Source organism: Zeus faber, assembly GCF_960531495.2.
Source record: "Zeus faber genome assembly, chromosome: 4".
Taxonomy (NCBI): Eukaryota; Metazoa; Chordata; class Actinopteri; order Zeiformes; family Zeidae; genus Zeus; species Zeus faber.
In genome coordinates this window covers 13,653,158-13,679,277 of record NC_137191.1, presented here as the reverse complement: position 1 = coordinate 13,679,277, position 26,120 = coordinate 13,653,158, and the positions used below count along the sequence as shown (strand labels likewise).

Genomic DNA, 26,120 nt, shown 5'->3' with positions numbered 1-26,120 from the left:
CCTTTTGTTGATATATATGTAATCTGATTTTGTTAGGAAGAATGACTTGGGATGGATGGATGAATGAATATTAAGAGTTGTTCTTGTGATTGTTATTATAATTACTTCCAAGATGGAGAAACAGCTGTCTGTTGTATCGTTGACTTGTGTGAAACACAGTGCCTTTATATCATGTTAGTCTAAATATGTTGAACCGATCCATGGTTTTAATGTATGCTTTTATTTTCAACCAGTTCCATTTTATATGTAGGAAACCGCATGCTCACTCCAATCTGTTAACTTCTGGATAAATCTGCTGTAAATATGTACATTATCATTTCATACGTGTCTTCAAACCTGCACCACATGCCCATGGTGTTTCTGTTTTCAATGGTAAACACCAAGATGTCAATGTGCTGGTTCCACTTGTACATTTCTTTTAAAAAGGTACTTCGTAATAAAGATGCTGAATAAGCATGTCTCGTATGTGTTCGTTTCCACTGATGGTTCTTTATAAATAAATCTCAGCTTCAATATTTTAAAATCTGCCTTTGAGCCACCCATCACATTGCGTTGATATTCTGTTGGAGTAATATACTGAGTTAAGGCCTGCACTCTTATTTTATTCTAACACTAAGGCGAGGACTTTGCATTTCAACTACAAAATACATTTCTACAAGAATAAATTGAATTGTATAGTACAGATATTCTGTATAGGATTCAGTTCTATATATTGGAAAGCATTTTCATGGTTACAATATGTATTTCAAATAAAACACTGGCACAACACGTTAGCAGTAGACTCTTTAAGTCCTCTTAAGTTGCGAGGTGGGGCCCCCATGTATTGTTGTTCCAGCACATCCCACGGATGCTCGATCTAATCGGACCCCAACCATTCACATGATGTAGAAGAAAACATGATTCATCAGACCAGGCCACTCTCTTTCATTGCTCCATGGTCCAGTTCTGATGCCCACGTGTCCATTGTAGGAGCTTTCAGTGGTGGACAGGGGTCAGCATGGACACTCTGACCGGTCTGCAGCTACACAGCCCCATACGCAGCAAGCTGTGATGCACTGTGTGTTCTGACACCTTTCTATCATAGCAGCATTAACTTTTTCACCAATTTGTGCTACAGTAGCTCTTCTGTGGGATCGAACCAGACGGGTTAGACTTCCCTCCCCACGTGCATCAATGAGCCATCATGGCCCATGACCCTGTTGACGTCGTCCTTCCTTGGACCGCTTTTGGTAGGTACTAACCACTGCATACCGAGAACACCCCACAAGACCTGTATATATATATATGTACATATGTATATATATGTGTATGTGTGTGTATAATGTATAGTATATACTGTATATATGTATAACAGAATAACAGACTTAATATGGCAAACAGCTGGAGATAAATATATAATATATGTAATTATATAATGTCATAAAATCAGCAGGAAACTGAAACATAGGATTGTGAAACCATATCTTAACATTACAAAAATTATTGAATCAAACAAAAATGTAATCAATAAATCAACTGGGAATGAAAAGCAAATACCTCAAATAAAAAAAGAAAATACATATAGCCCGCACCGCCTCTTTCAGCGTTTTTGTGAATGACGTGTAGCGCAAGGTTAAAGTTCACCGTGTGACGTCAGAAACACGGGAACTGCTATTTGCAGTAAGCGCATAGCGGCTGAAGTTTATTTTACTAATAGTTTGTTTGCCTTACAAACTATTTTAACAACTTCAGAAGAAAATTAACTCGCCTTTTTGTGTACGTATATGCGTATACATATATAGAAACGAAAAACTCTACCCTTGAAAGGCGTCTCAAACGTCCACAGTTGATGCGATATAAATGCTAAGCTAAGTAGCTAACCGCGCTAGCATCGCCTGTGCCATGCTATGGACCCGCTGAGCGCCGTGCAGGATGAGGTCGCACTGGAGGGACTGGACGGGATCACCGCCCCCTCTCTGTGGATCAGACTGGAAAGCAGAAAACCCAGCTTTGCCCTGAAACTCGACACATGCACCAAGGAATACATCTGGAGGTCCCTGGTCGCTAATGCCGGCTTTGAGTTCTATGAACTTCCTCAAGAGAGGGAAGATGTCGTGCTGTTTGACAGGTGACAGGAGTGTTTGTCAATCGGTTTACTTTTAAATTTACTTGCTATTAGTGTAATGTCAGCATGATATAAGAAGTCCAGATTTTACAACAGATCCGAGACTGTGTGTGTGGATATGTGGTTGTTATAGATAGATAGATGTAAATTATTCTACACTCTGTGATCTTTACTTAATAGAAAACACGGTGATCGTTGTGTCACCAAGTTGAAACTGAGCCGTTACTTAAAGAAAACATGAACATTTGTGTTTATGACAGGAAGTGACATGTTCTAATCCTCGTTTTAAATGATTAAATCAATACATTAATTTGACACCCTAGGATGACATATATTGTATCGCCAAGCTGCACTCAAATGTGGACGCTATCTAGAAAATCAAATCACACTATTTTCGACCAAATACCTCTACTATTGTTGCGTTCAACAATCAAATTTCAATCTAAACTCAGTTGACAACATTTAAGCTTAAATATCTTGATTCCCTAATGATATTTAGTCTCATATCGTAATATCAACCAAGACCTTTATCTTTCTATCCACACAAGTAATCTTAAAAAGTGGGACACATTAGTATATTTGTGATGAGTGTCTATGTTCATATACCCTTTTCAGGTTTGCAGACATAGACCCGGAAACAGGAATTCAGGGGGCCGAAAAGTTTACAGATTCAAAGAACGACGTCTACCCTGTCCAGGTCATAGTGGAAGACAAAAATGGGATACAGGGCTCCTGTGTCTTCTACAAGGAGAGGAGAAATGTCACTAAGAATGTCCGCACTGAAGCCCTCAAAGCGTTGATCACCTTAGAAGAGGCTTTCAAAAGGTTGGTACAGCGATGAAAGACTAAGGGAGAGGTTGTTTGAACATACACAGTATCTGATAGGTTTTCTATTCACAAATTGTTGAGGCATGCATAAACTTTCTAATGGAAAAAGGTTGGCGGTCAGTGACAGTCTTGAGCTTTTATTTCTCCTCACTGCCTCTGCCTAAAGTTCACACTATGCGTGTGTTAATTCATTCCTTGTTTCGGGTATGGCTGAACGACGTAAACAAGTTACTCTTAAATGACTGGTCTATTATAAATGAGCGGTTTTGAAGGGAGGTATAGTGTTCTGTGTTTAACAAAAAAAAAAAAAAAAAGATTTCTTCAAAATATTTACGGATCGCTTTTCATCCAGCTTAATGAAAACCAAAATTGGTCTTAAAATTGACCAGCAGAAATATTGGAACAGCTGCAGTTCATGACAGGATAGTAGGATTGCCACGGTTATCGTTGTAACCGGTGTTACACGGTGTTCGGGCAGACACCGATGACATTACTTGCCCACCATCGTTTTATTTTTTTATTTACTTTTCAATAGAAATAAAAACATTAAGCTACTTTTCGCGCATCGGTACCGACATTCATCAAATGAAAAAATAAATTCTAATTTATAAAATACTAAGCATGTTATCATTTCTCAGTCCGACGCTATAAAAGTGAAAATGGCTGCTTCATGCGTGCACAACAGAGTCGCAGCACAGTCTGTTTGTCACGGGAGGAGAGGAGAGAAGGCTAAAGGAGACCTCAGATCGGGTATAGATCCAAACCTGTCTCCCTCCATCTGTAATCAGTGCCCGTGCAGAACGGGGACACTCCGTGCATTCTGTGTCGTGTAAAATTGTAAAATGTCCGGTGTTACTGGTTGCCTGTTACCCCTTGTCATGAAATCCTCACTGTGGCATCCCTACAGGATAGTAATGGATGTCTATTGGTACCTGTAGGTGAATATTAGGCACACTAGAATAGAGAGATGTTTTCAAGGAAACATTGTTGAAATGTGTTATGGAAATTTGGTTTTCCAGTTAACTATACAGTACCAGTACAGTTCTTAACCCTCTTTTAACTTTTATTTTCTTGGTCAGATATGGCAAAAAGCTTGTTATTGTGGCGTCCCAGATGCAGAGATTTCGTGCACTTATTGGCCCAGAGAATGATCCTGACTTGAAACTCAATGACCATTCCTACTGTATACTGGAGCGACTGGGCCGAGCACGCTGGCAGGGAGAGTTGCAGAGGGATCTGCACGCCTGCTCCTTCAAGTATGAGACTTCAATTAGGCAACAGGTTAATCCCTGCAGTGTTTTGTTATTTTGTTTTGGGCACCTTCTAACAACTGCTATACTACTTGAACAGGACAGATGCTGGGAAGCTGCATTACATGAGAAGGTTTCTCGACAGACATGGTCTCATCACCATGCAGTCCCATGTCATACGGCTGTCTAACGGTCATCAGCAACACTCAATACTCCTGTTGCTCAAACGTTTCCACATAAACAGGTTTGTAACTGCAAAACAGACACGAATGCTTTGAATCTTTATTACTACTGAATGCCCATGCCATAGTATGGAAATCTGTGGGTGGACTGCATTTATATAGTTTTTTTTATTCTAGCCACTCAAGCAATTTACAATTAATTATCCCACTCAAACATACACAATTACACAAAGATTTTGTGTAATTGTTTGTTGGTAATTGTTCAAGGAGTTTGTTGAGAACCAGCTTTGCACGTGCAGCAAAAGTCTGGTCGTGGGGAAAAATAAGGAGGCAAAATTAATAGAAGGAAAAAAATGTATTAAGTGATGACGTGAACAAATCAATCGTTCTTTGGTTAGCAAATTCAGCCGACATGATCTCTTGTGTGAGCCAGACAGATGTGTTTATACGCAGTGTAGTACATATGTTTAGCACTGTGACTACAGACAATACACTGTAATTGACTGTATTTGACTTTTTTTGTCAACCTAATTGTGGGAAATTACATTTACATTTACATTTACATTTAGTCATTTAGCAGACGCTTTTATCCAAAGCGACCTACAAGGGAGAATAACATTCAGCTACATTGCGACAGAGATTAGTGTAATAACAACATTGGTATAACAATAAATACTGCAAGGTGGTGCTAAGTAAAAAATGTTACACTGACATTTATAACGTCATAGATATTGACAAATTACAAGACTACTCATCTCACGAGTATGAATTTTTAAAGTGGTGTCCTATCAGACTGTTTCAAATGTTATCATTTTCTGCTGCACACCCTACGTCTTTTCAATCAAGTGAGATGAACTTAACGTCAAAAAGCTCCAGGGTGTAGTTAACAATTAAAGGGCTTAGGGTGTCTTACTGATTTTCTGCTTGTTTTCCAGGAGGAGTAAGTATGACATCTTGATGGAATCCTTGTCCAACGCTCTGATGGAGGCACCTGGACAACTGGCGTCATTAATCACTCTTAAGGAACAAGTTGTGAGTCACCTTCTCACTCTTTTGTTACTCCCCATCGTGTGTGTGTGTGTGTGTGTGTGTGTGTGTGTGTGTGTGTGTGTGTGTGTGTGTGTGTGTGTGTGTGTGTGTGTGTGTGTGTGTGTGTGTGTGTGTGTGTGTGTGTGCGCTATATCAACCGCTATTGCCCATATATTTGCACATATTTTTTCTTTTTGAATTTCATGTTGATATATATTTTTTTATTAAATTATATGTTACGTTTTTTTTGTAGAATGTGAATGAAACAACATTCAAGCGCGTGTACCAGTACATGCAGGCTGCCAAATTGGTCCAGTTGATGAGTCGGCCTTTGGAAGAGATTGATCCTAGTGCTGGACCTTGCACCACCAAAAAGGGTATGATGGACTATTGTGCACAACTCTGCTTGTGCAAACTAAACGCACACCTTGTCAGAGTCCCGGGTGATCTGATCACCCTAACTGCATTTTTAGGTGGTCCGGGACACAAACACACCTTAATTAGTAAAGTTTGACTGCATTCATCATGTGTGATATCACCCTTCTATGGGATATCCTATTTGGATGAAGATTCAGTTCAAATTAAACTGGATTTATATCAAATCTGAGATATGTATGTTTTATGTATGTGTCTGTGTTTTCCAGGGGGTAAAGTAACCATACGCTGTTTAAAACTGTTGAAGCCATATGTGAAGAAGGAACTAATTGTGGATGACGATGACGATGAAGATGGTGAAGAAGATGCAACTGGTGGGGGCAGAAAAGCTCTCCCTCCAGAGGGACGACTGATGGAGAGGGATTTAGTCTTACAGGCCTATCATATCGGTGCGTCGATCGCCCCTTACTCCAACCGAACTTCTATTTTGGATTCATTCTTTCTCTCTCGCTCTCATTGCCTAAGCTACAAAAGTGTCCAAACAATTTATTCCAAATGATTCATTCCTTCCTTTCCTCCTATTTGTTGATAAAGTTGTTTCTGCTGGCACTAGAGGCATTTCCCAGAGTGCCTTACAGTTGAGGATGAACATCGGTAAACTGGAGGCCCGTATGATTTGCAGAAAGTTGCAGAGGGAGGGCATGATTAAGGTGAGATATGTGTTTTTTATTTACACTAAACCAAGGACGTTTTTGAGAAGATTTGTGAAACTACTGTTACTCGGAAAGTGTCAATGTTATAAGTGCAAAAAACTTGTTGGAGCAGAATTTCAATGCTTAAAGAGAATGTTCTTATGTGTTCAACTCTACAGGGATTCATGGAGGATGTTGGGCGACAGAGGACTACAAAATTTATTGGCCACATGTGGGTACTTGGGGGGGGTGGTATTATTTTAATTTGACATTGTATCAGTCATGTTTATGTATCGGTAAATCAGATGAAATTAATTGTATCCATTCGTTCTGTTGAAATCTTTCAGGTGTGTTGGTGTGAGTAACCACCTTCAGCAATTTGCCAAGGAGCAGGAACGCAACAAGCTGCTTTGTTCCTTTGCGGCACCTAAAACACCTCAGAACTCCAAGGTTTCCCCCGGCACCCCCCGATCACGGGCGACACCTCGATCCAAAGGAAAAGGCACAGAGACGCCAGTGGGCAAGCAGATTCAGGGAGGAGGGGAAGACGACAGAGACGGCGATGAGACAGTGCAATCATTAGGAGAAGGAGATCAGGATTCATGCAAGGAAGGTGAAGGAAAGTCGAAAGGAAAGTCAGGAGGAAGCAAGAAGAAAGCCGGCGTGAAAGGCAGGAAAGCATTACACTCCAAACAGGACAAAGCGGAGCTCTCAGCCGCATGCTCTACACCCAAGAGATGTGAGCAACCTTTACCTTTCTTTCACAGAATCATTCAGAGTGCTCAGACCTTTCGTGTGGCTCATGCTCACATGAAACTGAGTTAAATTAATGTTTTAGACTTCCATTTCTGCCTCGTATTATGAATTTTGTTGTCTTGTCATCTAAGCTAGGAAAGTAAGACTCCTTCAACTTGGCTTGGAATTGATTAACTTCTCCATCTCCCATGTAAAACCCCAGCCAATTCCAGATCCAGGACCACCCCATCTGCCTCAGAGTCTTCAACCACTGCGGGTGAGAATTGTGACTAGCAGTAGATTCCTCCATACCATGTCAAGTCATTCTGAATTCCTAAAACGCCTTGAGTATCTTAAGATTATTATTATTTTTTCATGATTGACGTTATCTATAATTATTGTTTTCCTATCAGTGCAATCCCAAGATGACGATGGCACGATCTTAAGCCCCTGCAACTTGTTAGATCAGAGCGAGGCTCTGAACAGCAACAGTCATGAAGTAGAGAACAACGTCACAGTCGTAGAGGATAGTCCCACACAGAAGGTCGGTCTTGACTAGTTCCACATTACATGTGATCATTCTGAGAAATGGATTAAATCATCTCCCCTCTACTGTTCGACTGGAGCAGGTGCCTTGTGTAAAATCCAAAAAGGGTTGGACCCATCTGGTGGAGCGGCCCCATGAGACGTACCGCCTCCTGAGAAGGAAGAATCTAATCGTGGAGACCGTCCACAACCTCAAGATCGTAGAGGGTCTCTACATGTTAGTTTGCTTTCCTCTTCTGTTTAGTCCAGAACGGAATCCTAGCATACCATGCAGTACACTTAATTAGTGTTTAACATGTCAGAAACGTGTTATCAGTGTGGTGTTATCAGACATTATGTACGCCGGTCAGAACAATGGCGCAACTATATGAGGACATAGTATGTTTGAAAAGCCATCCAAAGGTAGTGGCCATCCAAATGTTTTTACTCACATATTAAAAAGTCCATTGAGGTTGCACATAGTGTGTCATTACAGACTCAGTGCTCATGTCAGTAAGATTAATTGTGTTCTAAAATACTCACAAGTTGACAAGTTATAGTTATAGTCGCTAAACAACTGCTTTCCTTATCTAGGCTCCAAAAGATGATCAACGACGATGAAAAGCAGGATGGGGTGAGCACCAAGTGCTGCAAAAAGTCGATCATACGTCTGATCCGCAGCCTCTCCAAGGAGGGCATGCTGAAGCTGTACACCACCACCGTCGTGCAGGACGGCGTCAGCAAAAAGGTGCTCGACAGCCAGAGATATTATAGTGTGTCGTTATGGTTTGTAGTACAGCCTATTCAAGCTCAAATACATTTTCTTTTATTAAATAATCGTGATGATGTAACTGGTTTACAAGGTGAAGAAAACAAACTATTTGCTGCGTATATATCATATTAAAGGTTGTGTGCAACAGCGGCTCAGTAAAGTCAGTTTTGCACTGCAATCTTAGATGCAGGGAACTATTGAGTCGTCTTTTAATTCTTTTCATTTGCTTATTTTCTTTTATTGCTGTCTTCTGCTCATCTCCCTCCGGCAGATCGAAATGGTCGTCCATCCCTCTGTTCAGCCTAATGATGAGATTGTAAAGAGAGCTATAGACCAAGTCCGCTTCCGAATATCCAGTTCCTACTCTGTTGCACAGTAAGTTAAGATCGCGACAGCAAACTCATGGTGCTCGATAATGAACTGTGGTGGAATTGTTATCAGGATACGTGGCCAAATCAGCTTTGTCTCTAGTATGTATATTAAATGTTCTTCCTCTTCCGTTTTGTTACATTTATTCTTCAGTCTGCAACATGAGAAAGATAAAGAGCAAAGCGATGAGTTGAAAGAGACGAACGCCCTCGCCTCCAAAGCACAGAAAGGAAAGGCCAACAAAAAGAAAACATGCCCTGAAGAATATGATTTTAAACCCAAAACAGGTTTTGTGTGTTTGCTTACAATAAACATTTTATATATCTTGTGGTTATCTAATATCTGCTCAAAGCTGTTTTGGGTAGACCATGGAGGAAACAAATAATTTACTTCTATTTTACGCCCATTATTATGTTATATGACCTTTTTATGTCTTGTTTATTTCTCCTCAGTTAAGGGACTGAGCAGGGATTTGGGTTTCCAACCTAAGATGCATCGTCTGCGTGTCATGCATACCTTCCTGTGGTGCGTCCTATACGGACATCCACTCCAACAGGATTCCCCTCAAGTGGACTCATCCAACCAACCGGAGGCAGATCCAAGCGCCCCAGGTCAGGGTGCTGCGCAGCCAGATTCTGACGCAAATTTGGTGGGATCAACGCTGTCTAATTCGGAGGTAACGTCATTGGGCGTTGAAATTTCTACGAATGCGTCAGAACCTCATCGCTTTGACACCGAAATGAAAGGTAGGTGTGAGAATGGTATGCTCATTAAACCTATTTCTCCAACCATTTTTAGAGAAGACCCAACAAGGTGAAGCATTATCGCCGATTATTCAATTAGGATATTGGTCATAGTGAAAATAAATTGAATGGATAATCCATTATCCGGTAATGTATGATGTATAAATGATGTAAAAAGTGTGCCATTTCCAGTTTTTGTGCAAAACCCTCTGCCTGGTAATATTTTTGTTCGTAATGGTTAGGTTTTTTGAGCTTGGTCTTACTCATGTTTACCTTTATTAGGTTATTTTATTATCATTTCATGGTCTAAAATAGTCACACAGGTTAATTAAATCATCAATCAGATGAATCAATTATGAAACTAATCATTGGATGCAAGCTAATCTTACTGCAAGCGTAGGTTTAAGAGCCACGTGTCCCCTGCTGTAAATCATCTCAGATCTCATTTTGATAGAGTGCATTGATCTAGTTAATCGGTTCACTTAAATATGATCTGAGTGATCAAAACTAAGCAGTGCTAGGAGTTCTGGCGTTGTTTCCATGTAGGTTTTCCTCATCCCTGTTCTCCTACTCTTTGCCTGGTTTCTCTCTCACTTGGCTCTGGTAGTCTATGTGAATGAAGAGTCGTGGAAGAGGTTCCTGCCTCCCATCCGTGTCCATAAGGAGTATGGGCGTGGCTGGGCACAGGTCAGCGACGTGCTGCTCTGCCTGCCACTCTCCATCTTTATACAGATCACGCAAATTAACTACCAGGTAACATCAAACCAACACACCTCTACCGCTTTGAGACACTCCTGTGTAATAAGCTGTGCAATATATTGTAACACTGTAATAAGTTAACTAACCATCTGTTATTAGCATTCATACTGTTGTATACGTGTCATGTATCATCATGTACAGAATAAGAAAATATATTCATGCTTATATTCATATTTATACTTGCAACCACTGCCAATTAGCTGGTACATGGAGCATGTTTGGCTTTTTATTTTATTTATTTTTTTGACTGTTAAGCATTATTTTCTTTGCTACTCATTGCACTAAAATGCACCAGTTATTACCAACACAAATTCCTGTAAAATGTAAAACAGTGCTTAAAAGCCCAGTAAACTGATTTTGATGCTAATTCTTTTGACAATGTTGAATGTCTTGAGTTGGGAAGATAGGGCACTGGAAAGGAATTCACTTTTTTGTGTGTGTGTGTGTGTGTGTGTGTGTGTGTGTGTGTGTGTGTGTGTGTGTGTGTGTGTGTGTGTGTGTGTGTGTGTGTGTGTGTGTGTGTGTGTGTGTGTGTGTGTGTGTGTGTGTGTCTTGTACACAGATAGATGGACTGGAGGATTATCTGAACGATCCTGTGAAGCAGCATTTTCTTATAAGAGCCCTGCCTTCCAAAATGAAATGGCAGCTGCTTTACAAACGGTGAGATACTCTCTGTCCTCCTTTATTTCTCTTATGAATGCAAAATTGCAAGCTAAAATGATTGATTTGTGTGTGTGTCTTAGGAGGTACATCTTCAGTTTCCATGAGAACATGCAGAAATTAGCTTACATGGGTCTGATGCAGTTTGGTCCCGTTGAGAAGTTCCAGGATAAAGACCAGGTATGCCATGAGCTTTATTCGACTTTGTCAGTGCTGAGAAACATCCAGTTTGTATTATACGCAGATGCTGGACCAACAGCACCCCCTCTTTTTCTACTTCTGCTCTGTTACCATGCCAGATCTTTTTGTATGTACGCCGTCATGCCTCAATCGTTGACACGACCAGCGCTGAGCCTCACTATTGGCAGGTCACAGAGTTGCCAGACAAACCGTTTGAGAGGCGACAGTACACACTCGCCACTGCTCAGGACGTGGAAAACTACTGGTTTGACCTGCTTTGTGTCTGCCTCAACACTCCCCTGGGTACGAAGTAATAACACAAATAAATTCATGCACACATATACTGTATGTTTGTGTGTTCGTATATAAGCATGTGTATATAATATAGTTACGATAACATACTAACACAGACTTGGGGTGTGTGTGTGTGTGTGTGTGTGTGTGTGTGTGTGTGTGTGTGTGTGTGTGTGTGTGTGTGTGTGTGTGTGTGTGTGTGTGTGTGTGTGTGTGTGTGTGTGTGTTAGGAGTGATCCGCAGCAAGAGAGGGGAAAAGGAGGAAATGGAACAAGCTCCTCCAGCCTTGCAAGAGCGCTCTGGGTTCCTAAAATTTGCAGACCTTCTCAAGTAAGTTTAGGGTAAAATTGGGCAGACCAACTTAATATCATTTTCATGGCATCACAAAGCTGCTCCCACAAGCAAAAAAAGTATTCGACCTATATTTTGAGGTTAAAAAAAATCGGTCAATATCTGGGATGGATCTTTTATATATTTTTCTTTTTTCCCTTTCCTTCCATTCAGATTATTATTATTTTTTTATGAAGCAGCAGCCCAATATGGGGTGGGAGGGAATTGGTGTCACTCTCTGGTTACGCCATTCTGCACGTGTATTTAAATGCAGGGGCTGCCGTGAAATAACCGATGATGGATCTATACCAGGCGATGGCAAAGGAGCAGGAGGTTTGGACTCTGAATTCTTTTCTCATCTCAAGCGCAACTGGCTGTGGACCAACCGGCTTCTCTCTTGCAAAAAGGTACTTGCACAGTTCCTCCCACTGTGAAAGCCATGTGCACGTCAGTTTCACACTCCTTGACTAAGGCATTGTCTCCAGAGCTGGAGTTAAGACATGGTTCAGCGTTAACTGCACCGCTATTCCCACCGTGATGTCTATGGTGCGGTGAGCTATTCATAGTTCTGCCACACTGACTGCATGCCTCTAGAACCCTGCTGGCAGTGCGCATGCCACATGTTATAACACATGGTCCTACTGATATTGCAAATCTTATTGTTTTACCCAAATTTTGCCGTGCTACTCATCGCAGTTTTTGATCCACGTGTGCAAAATATTTATAAAAATGAAAAAAAAAGAAATGGACCATTCACCTTACAATTCACGTTCTGTAATGTCCAACCCAATGTTCCCTGTCATTTCCCACCATGAGTCCTCAATCTTTGTATTTTTTCATAGTAATGTTTGTGTTATAAAAGTCAAATGTGGAGGAAATGACGTGGAAGGAAATTACATACAAGCAGGCCAATCACAGCGCTTGCATTGCTGCGTCGCCCTACCAGTGGTTAGATTTTTTTGGAGAGGTGCACGTTAGCTCCTGCGGCGGTCTCTACGTCCTACGCAAGGACCGGAAGCAGCTCCTGCGGTGTATTGATGTGCGACCATAAAGCTGCCTTTAGTCCAGTGCTCCTCACAGTTAAATGCAGACGACATATTTCCCAATGGCAATCAATAAAGTTATTGTGTGTGTGTGTGTGTGTGTGTGTGTGTGTGTGTGTGCGTGCGTGCGTGTGTGTGCGCAGAACACCACTGATGAAGAAATGAGCGACACCAAGACGAGACTGAAAAGCCTTTTGAGTAGAAACACTCTCAGAATAGCACTCAAAGCTGGTGAGTGTCAGGGGCCCATTCTGAACCCTTTTATCTAGTGGCCTCTAGTGGAAATTCAGAATTCAATGTGATAGTGTGACAGGGTCTGTGAGATTAAATCAACTCAAGTAAATTTGATTTTGTGTTTGATGCTTGCTTGTTTGTGTGCATGTGCGTCCGTGTCCCACAGGAGTAACGACCTGCCCTCGTCGTTTGTCTACCAAACGCCCGCTGATAATGGAAGAAGATGTAGAAGTAAGAGTAACATTGGTTTGGTGAATAAAAATGACATGTTTTAAAAGAAAAGAAAATCACTCATCTCACCATTGAGGAGGTTTATTTCATGACTGTCGTGTCTTAATATTACAGATCCATGATTCCTGCCCTAATCCTTACTCTGACATAGACCCAGGCAATATTGACAAAATCAAATATCATGATATTTTTTGATGAATACCTTAATTTAATGAATACCGATAATTTGACAATATTTTGCCGATGACTATTAGTGCTCTCATACGATATTTAAACACAAGAGAAAAATCATTAGTAGTGTTGACTATATGACCAAGCATCAAGTTTTTAAGTGCTGTCATCCTGTTGTGCAGCTTACACAAAAAAACATGAAACAAAAATAAATCTACTTTATTTATTTATTTAGAAAAATTTAAACAAAATCTCTCTCCAGATGGCTGTAGAGCCTGCTAGCAGGAACCAGCAAGTAGTTGGAGGGAAAAGACAAAAGAGGAAGAGAACCAAGAAGGAGGTGGTCAAGGTCCCTCGCAAAAAGAGGAAAGGTACCAGTCGCTTTGCCTCTATCAGTGTTGGACAAATATGAATGTTTGGGTTGGGAATCACCAGGTATCTCATGCTACGATACTATCACGCAAACCAAAGTGCATCATTGAAATACTGCTGGGTATTGCATACCTTGGTTCAAGTCAATAAAAAAAAAATAATAAAAAATAAGGTGCCCATGTATTGATAATGATATCGCAAGAGGAAGTATCACGATATACAGTATTGCAGCATTGATTTATTTTCTTCTTCGTCCCGCCCCTAGTAGAGCCTCGGGAAAAATGAGTTCATTTCAATCTGCCCGCGTGTGCACGTCCGTGTGCCATTTGGTTTCTGAATGTGCGTTTGTTTCTGAAGAGCCCAAGAAACGCACTCCCGCCCATGACGAAGCCGACCACCGGGCCCTGAAGAGGATGACCAGGCAGCGCGTCTACTGGTCCGTCCAGGAGGACTCCATGATGATGCTCTGCAGCGTGGCCTTGAAACTCCTCAACAGCGAGGTGGGCACAAAAAAACACGCCAAAGTTGAATAATGTAGATTCATGCTTATTCTTTTACTTTCTGAACTTGTTGAGGAGAATATTTACTTGAGGACAATCTGGTTTGGAAATAAAATGTGGTTGTCAAAATAAAAAGGAAAACAAAAATGACACTAAAGTAAGTGCATTTCGCGCATCAAGTGAAAATATGCATTCACTTTGATGTGCCGCTCTCTCAGTTTTGGGGAGAAAAAAAAAAAGGAAAGAAATTCACTTTCCCTCCTGAATAATTGGTTCCACTCTCCATTCTAATGCTTCAGTGTTTATTTAAAGCGCTTCTGTAAGTGCTACTAAGGGGTCCTCTGCTGTTGATGTGTTGTAGCTAACGAGGCCGTTCGTTCCGCACTGCGTGGTGAGAGACCTGCTCCAAGCTGAGCTGGAGAAATCCATGGACAAAACATCTCTCGCTGTAGCCCGACGAACGCGATACATTCTCAAGAATCCGCAGACGCTGCTGAATTACAGGTTGGTGCACGCACACCACTGGGGGGGGGGGGGGATCGATTTAGAAAGCGAGGCCATAGAAATGATAAGGAAGTAGATCTCGCTGTGGCCTTTCTGATTGCGGAACAAGGATAAACTGTATTGTGTCTTTTCCGTGCAAGTTAGTGGGATAAGAAACCAACTTGACGAGGGAATGAATAGGTCAAACGTTTTTGTTTTTTTACCTTGCCCTTTTATAGACAATATCAACTTCCCTTTACTTTGTCTCCCTTTATGTTTTGTTTTTTTTTTGTTTTTTTTGTCAGATAACTGGTAATTGAACAATTTTATGTGGACACATACGCATTGCAGGATATGTCTCGCTGAGGTGTACCAGGACAAGACTCTGATGGGACAGTTGGCACAAAACAAACCCACTGATCCAAACGAACCAGAGGTGTGTATTCTTGGCGTCGTAGTTTGGTACAGTGTTTGTATGTCCATATTCAGTCTGAATCCTGTGAGATTTCAGTTGCTCTTTCACTTCTGATTGCGTGCTCATGTGTGTCTGTATCCTGCCGATAGGATTGTGCTGAAGCTTTCTGTGCGTACGTCAAGCTGTTGAGGCAGAAGTTCAGCTCCTCCATGGCCTCCTGCGACGTCACCATCCCCAACACAAAACACCAGCTCTTCGCTCAGTGAGTGGGGGGGGAACGGGGGAGGGGGACGCTACGGGGAGTAACGTTGATGTTTTTCATTATGTGCTATATATGCCATGATGTGAAGAATTGGGCTGGGTCCTATTGGTCTTTAGAGTTGGAGCCATGGCTCCTCCACATCCTTTGAGTTTACCTGCTTCCCACTGAGGAGACATGGTGGCGCACTTCCTCAGGTCACGTTGACCGCAGGGGACCCGCGGGGAACTTGTGATTGGATGACGCCATCAGCTTCCACACTGCTCCTTTCCCCTGGCTTGTTTGATTGTTGGGAACAACATTGGTACTAATGGCAATAACTCGAGGCCGATGGGATGCAGACTTGTTAGGTCTAAAGATGGAACATGAGACTCTCTTGTGCACCGCAGGTATAAAGTCTACACCATAGATGATGAAAACAAGATGTCCTTCAAAGACACCATCACCTGGTACGGATGTGCTTCTCTTTCTGTACTTACTGTTTTTGATTGAAATACAATATTATCGGGGACTAAGTTGTGTATATTTTTGTGCAATTACAGTCTGGAGGACATCCATGCATTGGTTTTGCATAATTTGATCCAGAGCACTCTGGTCATGTCCAACTCTCAGATGAAGACTTCAAGGTCTTTTCAGGTGTGGAAAAAAAGGTTTACCCTACCAAATAATGTTTATTTTCTTTTATTACTACATCAGCACAAACTTTTTCCTTCTTTTCTTTTCTTTTGGACATTCTTCTGTTTCAATCTGTTTTCCCCCCTCAAATACTTTTTCAGACTTTTAGAGTCGATATGGAGACTGTTCGTTTGACTGAAACATGAATAAAAATACATGTACATACACCGATCAGCCACAACATTAAAACCACCACTAATATCGTGTAGTTCCTCGTGCCGCCAAAACAGCTCTGACCCGTGGAGGCATGGACTCCGCAAGACCTCTGAAGGTATCTGGCACCAAGACATTAGCAGCAGATCCTTTAAGTCCTGTAAAGCTGCTTTCACACATGCACTCATGACAATGTCCGGATAATCAGGTCAGCAGATTGCCCGGAGTTACCCATTCACAACAGCTCACAACCGGAGACTGTCCATGTCAGGCGCATTATCACGACCTGGAAATACTCCGGTTTGTTAAGACGAGGGACAGAGCCTGGGTAGAGCGTGCATGAGGCAGGACGTGGCGCAATGACCCCACTAACTTAAAAAAAAAAAAGGTTTTTAATGTATTATTAGTTATAAATTAACATTAATTTAGTGTAATTATAAGAGTTATTTCAGGTGCATGAATGAGTTTTCAATAAGCAGATGACAATAGACATATATTCATGTGTTTTGCAGCTACCGTTGCCCAGAAACTGACTGACACAGCTGGTGGGAAAAGGAAAAAAAGAATGGCTCAGTTGACAGAGGTTGGGATGAATGGGGTTCTGGTGTCTCATGGCCTGTGTTTCCCCTAGACGTTCCACATGTACAGTATGTACAGCCAGGAAGTGCTGTGCCAAGTGTTCATTGAATGCAGGAAGAGGGGTCTGGTCAACCGCCGTCGGGTCAGCAAGGTTTTCGGGCCCAAGAAGAACCGGGCGCTGCCCATCCTGCCCATGTCTTACCAGCTGTCCCAGACATACTACAGGGGAGTTTCTCACGTCTCTTAAATCATTGTTTTTATCAAATGTAGTCTGTCTTGGTTGATAAGGCTCTTGGCATATGATCTTTCTCTTGGGGAAGTAATACCCAACAGGTTGCTGCAGGCTGATGTCAGTCCTACATCTGATATTAGTATTCGTATTCCACAATCCCTATTAATACCCATATGGATGTGTCCATGGAAACACCACAAATGGATCTGTGTGTAAACTAGGGCTGAGCGATTAATCAAATTTAAACCAACATTGCAATTTAACAGAACACAATTTTCAAATAGCAAAGCCTACAATTAAAAAAATAAAATAAAAATAAATGTAAAGGGTTTTTTTTATTTTTTATTTTATTATTTTTTTTTATGTTACACAATCTCACCAATACGGCTGTCCAGGGCCGGATCTTCCTATCAGTGAGATGGGCGGCCACATAGCGCGCCATCCTGGAGGCGCGAAGTGTAGAGGGAAAGATTGTTTTTGCGTCGAACATTTTGTGTGCGTGTCTGGGCGGCACCGATTATGCACGTGCCAGCGATGCGCGCAGAATTTTTTAGATTCTAACAATTACAAGGCTTGAAGTTAAATCAATGAGTCAGTATTCTACTGTGATTGAAGGTTTTTCTTTTTACAATTCAATAGTTAAATGAAGATGTTATTCATATAAATTCATGCATCAATTCATCTCTTTTCATAATAACACGCAGGCCTCGCCTCCGGGAAAGAGCAGTTTATATGTTGACTGTCTCGTTTTTTGTGCTGGTCATATTATAGAATGATTTATTGCTTGTGTTTAGTGAATAATACTGAAGATAAGGAACTTAAAAAGAAAAACGATACTAAATGGCAGTCGCAATATCGGTGTATAAAATCGCAATTAGATTATTTTCCCAAATCGTTCAGCCCTAGTAAAAACTCATGCCATCTTAGCTGCCGATGCAGAACATTTATACCATTTATTTTCCGTTCCTCACCTCCAGGTGTTTCGCATGGCGCTTTCCTTTCACACTGTTCACGGACGTCTTCCGCTTCATAAGAACTTTGACTGACAACGGCACGGGAGAGGATGAACCCCCCACCTCCTTCTACCACGAAACTGAGAGCATGACAGACGCAAAGGAGGGGCCGAAGGGGAGAGGGGCAGAGCCAGAGGAAGCATGTGTCCCGGGTAAAGACAATAAGGGTCTCGGGCCAGGAAAAGAGATCCTGAGGGAAGAGGAAGGAGATAGGGACGACACACTGACGAGCGAAGGGGATCAAGGAAAAGAGACAGAAAAAAGGACGGAAATGGAACCTCGCGATGCGAAGGCGGAGGAAATGAAATCAAGCGAGACAAATGCACAGAATAATCTTCACCTGCAGGCAAAGGACTCTTTCTCATTAAATGTAAGTCTGGAGCCGCCCGGGCCGGAACTCCCGTCAAACCAGGAACCCCGGGACCTGTCTCACATGCTGCGCTTCCCCCTGGACTCCCCAGGGGGGTCCTGCGTGGCCTGTCTCAGCCTCATGTCTTTGGGACTGCTCTCCGTTCACGTGTCCATTCCGAAGCAGATGGTCGTGGTGGACAGCACCCTGGTGGACAACGAGGTTGTCAAGGGGTGAGGCTTCATACACACCCGTCAATGGAAACACAGCTGTGTACAATTCTGTACGTCTGTTTGTTTATTCAATTCATCTGGCCTGGTAGCATCGCAGCACTGGAGGAAGAGGAGGACGAGGAAGACGAGGGTGAGGAGTGTGAGGGGAAGAAGAGGCTGGAGGTGAAGGCCCACCAGGCGTCACACACCAACTACCTGATGATGCGTGGATACTGCTTCCCCGGCATCGGTGCGACCCCACACGCTTCAGTTCTCACTCGTTGCTTGTTGTTGCCGAGAGATGAAACCAACCGGTGTTTCTTCTTTCGTCTGTCCATCAAATTGTTTTTTATTTTTTAAGTGATGGAAATATATTCCGTTTCAATTTAAAGAATGTGCTTTGCTTATGTCTTTATTTACATATTTTATCTTTCTTTAAACATGCAAAATATATTGAATTTTTGTTTTTTTCTCACTCTCTCCCGCTCTCTCTAGTGAAATTGCGTAATCTTAATACCAATGACAACATTGTGGTGGAGTCATGTATCTTAAGGTTTCAGCTGCGCAACACCCCCACTCACCAAATCTTTGACATAGAAGGTAAGTGTAGATCATCTCTTTTCTGCAGTTTATAACCTGCTTCTTCCGGGCTGCAACTCAATGAGAGAGCACACACTCACCGCCAAGTCATCAGAAAGTATTCCAATTGAATACTTTTAAATTATTTCGAAATAAATTAAATATCAGTTAGGTACACGAGGTGAGACATAGCGTAAGTTTTCACAGGAAATAAAAAAATCCGTCTTCGTCCCTCTCTCATCTCAGACTCTCCACCACTGGACTTCTATAAATGTGGTCCATCTCTGCTCCCTGCAAACCTCTCCCACACGATCCGCCTCGCCTCCCATCCTCCCGGCCCATCCTCCCCCGAGCAGTGGGCCGTGCCTCTCAGGACCCACCGGGGTTTCTCCCCGCAGGACGTGGAGGCCTGCGCTGAGCTGAGGACGAGCCTGGACGAGGCCGGGGGAAGAGGAATGTCCACACAAGACTTGTACCGAGTGCATGTGCACCTGGCAGAGCCAGCGTGTGCCGGCGCGAGGGGCCTGCAGCAGTACCTGCAGGTATGTAGTGCTGAATGATCTTGAAGCTAATGCTCTGTATCATTTACAATTATAAATGCTTATTGTTGTTTTTGGCAAACGGAGCCGATGTTTGTCATTTATTTATTTATTTTCCTCTCTAAGCCAAGGCATAGATACAGAGTTCACAGATAGAAATAATACAGATATAATGGTATATTATTTTATTTTGCTTTATTTATCATTCCTTGAAATGTATTTATATTGCTGGAATATCTCTGGTTCTTGGTGTTTAAACTAATATCATGTTCTAACTAGAAATTTCACTATGAATATGAACAGTATGATAACCCTCAGTATTGTTTTGGTGTTTTGGTGTTTGTGGTAACTAACTAGGTGTTGTGTCAAAATCCAGTTTTTGGTGCCATTGACACCCTACTTTCTCTGGTTGCAGGAGCTGCAGGAAGAGGGCCAGGTGATGAAGGTCGGGGCAATGGGGGAGCGCTGGGTGCTGTCGCAGCACGCTGCACCCTGGCTCCTGCCGTTAAACTCCAAGTCCAGGTTCCAGCGGCGCCCAGCACAGGAAGGAATGCCTCCCATTTGGGAGACGCAGCACAACATCCCTTTTATGCACACAAGCTCCCAAAACGACCTCCGGGAGGTGGAGGAACCACCCGCCAAAAAAGTGGCGGAGGACACGGACGGAGAGCGGCCGGGAGAGAGGGGGGGTCCAATGGACCAAACGACAGGCGAGGAGCGCAACAGCGGAAGGGATTTTGACGTGCAGCAGGATGCGGAGACGACAACGAGTGGAGATGTGGTGTTGAACCCCGAGGTGGAAGCGAGGAAACCTACGCTGGGCAAAAGGTGGCGAGGGACGAGGGAAGTTGTGGAGAACGGGGTTTGCGGGAAGAACAAGGAGACGGAGCAAAAAGACAAAGAAGAATGGATGGAGGTAGACGGAGATGAGGACTCCTGTTCACCGTCGCCCTCAGCAGCCACGTCGGACGCCGGTGACAAGTAAGTTGGCGGCTGCGAGAGAGAGGGATCCATGCTTCCACAGGTGTTAAAGGATCGGTTTGTTGTATTTCAAGCCAGGCCTTGTTCAAATGTTTGTTTTTCATCATTTGCAGCCGTTCATAGCACAACCTTGCTGAACTGTTGAGAAACATTCCGCTGCAGCTTCCTACTGTGCAGTCAAATGGGGCAAATGTTTCACATTCAAAACATTCAAAAAAATTCACATTATACCTTTGAAATATGTTTTGGATAACAGTAATATCACATTTAATTTCAAACAACTTTTTGTAATTGCCGCAATACATCCGGAGCCTGATGTTGGCTACAGCAGCTTGCCAGGAGGAAGTGACTCAACTTCCCGGTTCTGATTTTCTCTTTCGTAAAAGAGGAAAGGGGTAGAGCATATGAAAACTGTCTGACCATGTTGAGTTTTCCGTTTTTGAAAAGGAGATTCAACGTTTTTTTTGTTTTATTTTACGGCTTCAGACCTTGCCTAGTGAAACGTTCAGCAAGATGAAATGATGATGAGAAATTAAGGCCTGGGTTAGGGGGGGGAAAAAAGGTAACCATCCTTTTAATCTGCTTTCACTCATGTTTTTAAGTCGTTTCTTTTTTTTTCCCCATTCCCTTGTTCCCGTGCATCCAGAGATATGAGCTTCATCAGCCGTCCGTGGCGCATGGTGGACGGCAGTCTGAACCGTCCAGCGTGTAAAGGCATGTTGGAGGGCGTGCTGTGCCACATCATGTCCCGTCCAGGACTCACCCAACAGACTCTGGTGGAACACTACAAAGATGTGCTGCAGCCGATGGCGGTGCTGGATCTCATAGAGGTAGACGGCTCACCCAGCTGGTGGAGGAATACAGAGAGGACCTATTTTTTTTTTTTTAATTTAATTTAATTTTTTATTATGTTATAAAATTTCTTGTATTTACTTATTTTCAGCTCAGATTACAAAATACAATTTAATTTCTGTTATGTTTTTGAATGCGGCATTTACATTTGAGTTGTATTAGGGACATGGATGTGTTCACGGTTTGGTGAGGGTTGATACATGAAAAGAAACAAACAGAAGCAACGGAAAACAGACTACCGTAATTTCCGGACTATTAAGCGCACCTGAATATAAGCCGCACCCACTGAATTTTTAAAAAATAATTATTTTGAACATAAATAAGCCGCACATGTCTATAAGCGGCAGGTGCCTACCGGTACATTGAAACAAATGAACTTTACACAGGCTTTAACGAAACACGGTTTGTAACAAAAATGAAAAAATAGCGGTAAACAGTAGCCTACCAAGAAAGTCATTGGTCACTATCTTCCTCCTCCTGCGCACTGAAACCTCTGAAGTCATCTGCTTCGGTGTCGGAGTTGAACAGCCTCAGAATTGCTTCATCCGATGTTGGATCGTTTTCATTGTCGCTCTCGTCACCTTCATCCGGAGGCAAATTCCCCGCTGAGCTCATGCTGCCCTCTTCAACACGCAGCAGTCCAGCCTTTCCAAACCCCTTGATGAGAGTGGATTTTTTGACAATGCTCCACGCTGTCAGGACCCACTGGCAGACACCACGATGGGCCACCTCTAAAATCCTCAAACTTCATTGCGGTGGCGATTGTTTTGGCTTTCAGTTGGATCTGCACAGTTGAAACACCTCGGCCGTCTGCTCTCTGTGTGTTGACCCAGTCTTCGAGCTCATTTTCTAGTTCGGGCCATCTGCTTTTCTTCCCTCTGAAAGCTTTTGTTGTCTTTTTGCACTGAGCCAGTTCCTTAAGCTGCTGTTTCCAACGTTGTATCATCGACCCATTAAGGCCAAGCTACTGTGCAGCAGCTCTATTTCCTTTTCCAACAGCCAGATCGATCACCTTCAACTTGAAAGCTGCATCATATGCATTTCTTTCTGTCTTTGCCATGATGAGGGTGACGAAATGACTACCGTAAATGATGGGAAGTTTGAGAAGAAAAATAATCTTTAATTGTCACACAGCACACCACACTACAACACATGCACACACACGCACATGCTTTTGGATGGTGGCCGATGAAATGAGGTCTCTGCATTTAACCCATCCTAGGCTTGTCCTTCCTCCGGGGGCACAGCCAGGAGCAGTGGGCAGCATTCGTGGACACACCCGGGGACCTGGTGACGAGTGTCCATCGCTGGTCAGACGATGATGTGTGCATGTTTTTGGTGGGGGTCCTTACTGACGTGAGGTGGAGGAAACCCCATGTGAGAACGGGGAGAATATGCAAACTCCACACAGAAAGGCTCCTATTTGGGAGATAACCCGCCCCAGGCGGGAACCCACGACCTTCTTGCTGAGAGGCAGCAGTGCAATGCACTGCACCACTGTGCCACGAGCATCCTCGATTTAATCTAAACAGTTGCATTGTTTCACCTTAACCCGTTCGGCAATTTCATTGGTCTAATGAAAGCTTCATGCCGCAAAAAAACTGAGCACTGGCACATCATGTGTTTTTTGCTCAGTTTTTTGGCGGCATGAAGCTTGTGAAAGCGGGAAAAATCCATAAATTAACCGCGTCATTGTTTAAGCCGCGAGGTTCAAAGCGTGGGGAAAAAGTAGCGGCTTATAGTCCGGAAATTACGATAACAAGAAGTCAATTCATCCTGGGCTACAGCATACAGTATATAACGGTGATATGATGGTTTAATATATTTGAAGTGGTGACTGACACTTTCCCACGTGTTACAGACGTCTTCATTAAGCAACACTATGTAACTTATTTTACCTTAAAAACAACAGCTTCAGACTCATTTTGATGGGGCACTGACACCTCTTTCATTCCCCCCCACCGCCCCAATGCCTGTTCTTGCTGTTCTTGTAACTTCTGTGTTCGAGTGCGATACCGTGGGAAAAGTGAGTTAAGCTTCACAGCGCTACATCAAAATGTCAAAATGTTTGGTAACAATGCTCATACAAAACTTTTCTGCTCCACCACCCCGAGGTGCAGGCGAGACGGTCCAGTGGTGCACCCGCACCGCGGCCCTCACTTTCATTGCGCCACAAGATTTGCTTCACCCTTTCACCATTAGCGGGGGGGGCCCCGTCCCTCCCCACGGCTCCCCCCGGGGCCGCAGCGAGGTCCATGCGAGGGGCGCTGTAACCTAGGTGTACATAATATCTGCATTTGTAACATAGACTGTTATTGGAACGTCACTGATAAGGTTCAAATTTGTCCGGTAAAATTAATTATTTTCGCATAACGGACCGAGTTTTACGACAGTGGTGTAAAAGTGCAATAGCACCGTGAAACTCTAGGGCGCCAAATCCCAAAAGTTACAAGATTCAAGATTCAGAGGTTTATTTGTCGCATACATATATGCAGTAAAATGTCATTGCAACGCACTGAGGGGCGCATATATATATATATATATATATATACACACACACACACACACTCTCATACTCACCGGCCACTTTATTAGGTGCACCTTGCTAGTACCGGGTTGGACCCCCGTTTGCCTTCAGAACTGCCTTAATTCTTTGTTGCATAGATTCAACAAGATGTTGGAAACATTCCTCAGAGATTTTGGTCCATATTGACATGATAGCGTCACGCAGTTGCTGCAGATTTGTCGGCTGCACATCCATGATGCAAATCTCCCGTTCCACCACATCCCAAATGTGCTCTATTGGATTGAGATCTGGTGACTGTGGAGGCCAGTGGAGTACAGTGAACTCATTGTCATGTTCAAGAAACCAGTTTGAGATGATTTGAGCTTTGTGACATGGTGCATTATCCTGCTGGAAGTAGCCATCAGAAGATGGGTCCACTGTGCTCATAAAGGGATGGACATGGTCGGCAACAATACTCAGGTATGCTGTGATGTTTAAACCATGCTCAATTGGTACTAAGGGGCCCAAAGTGTGCCGAGAAAATATCCCCCACACCATTACACCACCACCAGCAGCCTGAACCCTTGATACAAGGCAGGATGGATCCATGCTTTCATGTTGTTTACGCCAAATTCTGACCCTCCCATCTGAATGTCACAGCCGAAATCAAGACTCATCAGACCAGGCAACGTTTTTCCAATCCTCTATTGTCCATCTCCGGTGAGCCTGTGCCCATTGTAGCCTCAGTTTCCTGTTCTTAGCTGACAAGAGTGGCACCCGGTGTGGTCTTCTGCTTCTGTAGCCCATCTGCTTCAAGGTTCCACGTGTTGTGCATTCAGAGATGGTATTCTGCATACCTTGGTTGTAACGAGTGGTTATTTGAGTGACTGTTGCCTTTCTATCGTCTCGAACCAGTCTGCCCACTCTCCTCTGACCTCTGACATCAACAAGGCATTTTCATCCACACAGCTGCCGCTCACTGGATATTTTCTCTTTTTCAGACCAATCTCTGTAAACCCTCGAGATGGTTGTGCGTGAAAATCCCAGTAGGTCAGCCGTTTCTGAAATACTCAGACCAGCCCGTCTGGCACCAACAACCATGCCACGTTCAAAGTCACTTAAATCCCCTTTCTTCCCCATTCTGATGCTCGGTTTGAGCTTCAGCAAGTCATCCTCACCATGTCCACATGCCTAAATGCAATGAGTTGCTATTTGTATTTGTGTTAACAACCAATTGAACAGGTATACCTAATTAAGGTGTGTGTGTGTGTGCTGCTTTAAGAAAACATAATAGTCATAGTAAAAAAAAAAAAAAAAAAGGATAGCATGAAATAATAAACTAAAATGCACACAAATGGAAAGCTTGCATACTGATGACATAATTTTATAACTTCTAAAAACCAAGCGAGCATTAATGTGAAGCTTGTACAATTGCTCCTTTTCAGGCGCTCGTCGAGATGGGCTGTGTCAGGAAGAAAAGTGTGGTCCGTGTCAAGACGTCGCTCTTCTCCCGCTGCGTGGGCCAGAAGGCCGGAGGGACGGCGGAGGGAGGGACGGACACGGTGTTTTACGAACCCACCATCGGCTGCTGTCTGCGGCTCGCTCAGGTTTTACCCAACGAACCCCACTGGAACCAGTTCATCCAGTAAAATGAACTGGGGAAGCACTCAGCGTGTCCTGGTATGACCTGGGTTCTAGATCGGAGCCCCTGCCGTGGTATCTGAGGTCATCAACTCTTGGACAGATGCAATACGTCAAACGGGTTTTCACTTCTCATTAAGCGTAATACTGGGGTTTTTTTGTTTTGTTAGGGATCCATCTTGTTTCCCCTTTGTGGAAAATGTTCTTATTTAAATAAACTTTTTTGTTTGTTTATTTTGTACAAATGTTTGCTCTGAGTTATAAATAAAATGAA

At 43.0% G+C, this 26,120-nt stretch overlaps 1 protein-coding gene across 1 annotated transcript; it reads left to right on the top strand.

Annotated features, from left to right (window-relative positions):
- Nucleotides 1–1,655: 1,655 nt before the first annotated feature.
- Nucleotides 1,656–26,111, top strand: gtf3c1 (general transcription factor IIIC subunit 1). Its single transcript, XM_079999427.1, has 40 exons — nucleotides 1,656–2,107; nucleotides 2,720–2,929; nucleotides 4,012–4,188; nucleotides 4,283–4,426; nucleotides 5,300–5,396; nucleotides 5,647–5,770; nucleotides 6,038–6,217; nucleotides 6,363–6,478; nucleotides 6,640–6,692; nucleotides 6,808–7,199; nucleotides 7,419–7,472; nucleotides 7,609–7,739; nucleotides 7,825–7,958; nucleotides 8,315–8,468; nucleotides 8,764–8,867; nucleotides 9,015–9,148; nucleotides 9,314–9,472; nucleotides 10,212–10,357; nucleotides 10,926–11,023; nucleotides 11,107–11,203; nucleotides 11,323–11,506; nucleotides 11,728–11,827; nucleotides 12,102–12,234; nucleotides 13,014–13,101; nucleotides 13,271–13,335; nucleotides 13,769–13,877; nucleotides 14,236–14,378; nucleotides 14,740–14,882; nucleotides 15,213–15,297; nucleotides 15,426–15,538; nucleotides 15,925–15,984; nucleotides 16,078–16,171; nucleotides 16,995–17,167; nucleotides 18,152–18,769; nucleotides 18,859–18,998; nucleotides 19,244–19,348; nucleotides 19,574–19,869; nucleotides 20,282–20,847; nucleotides 21,494–21,677; nucleotides 25,651–26,111. The coding sequence occupies exons 1-40, from the start codon at nucleotides 1,887–1,889 to the stop codon at nucleotides 25,852–25,854; spliced, it is 6,528 nt and encodes a 2,175-aa protein (XP_079855553.1). The 5' UTR covers nucleotides 1,656–1,886; the 3' UTR covers nucleotides 25,855–26,111.
- The last annotated feature ends 9 nt before the right edge of the window (nucleotides 26,112–26,120 follow it).

Excerpts from the sequence above, each read along its gene's own strand:
- gtf3c1 (XM_079999427.1), top strand. The coding sequence starts at position 1,887 with ATGGACCCGCTGAGCGCCGTGCAGGATGAGGTCGCACTGGAGGGACTG. Across the intron at positions 4,427-5,299 it reads AAACGTTTCCACATAAACAG|GAGGAGTAAGTATGACATCT; the intron begins GTTTGTAACTGC and ends CTTGTTTTCCAG. Across the intron at positions 8,469-8,763 it reads AGGACGGCGTCAGCAAAAAG|ATCGAAATGGTCGTCCATCC; the intron begins GTGCTCGACAGC and ends TCCCTCCGGCAG.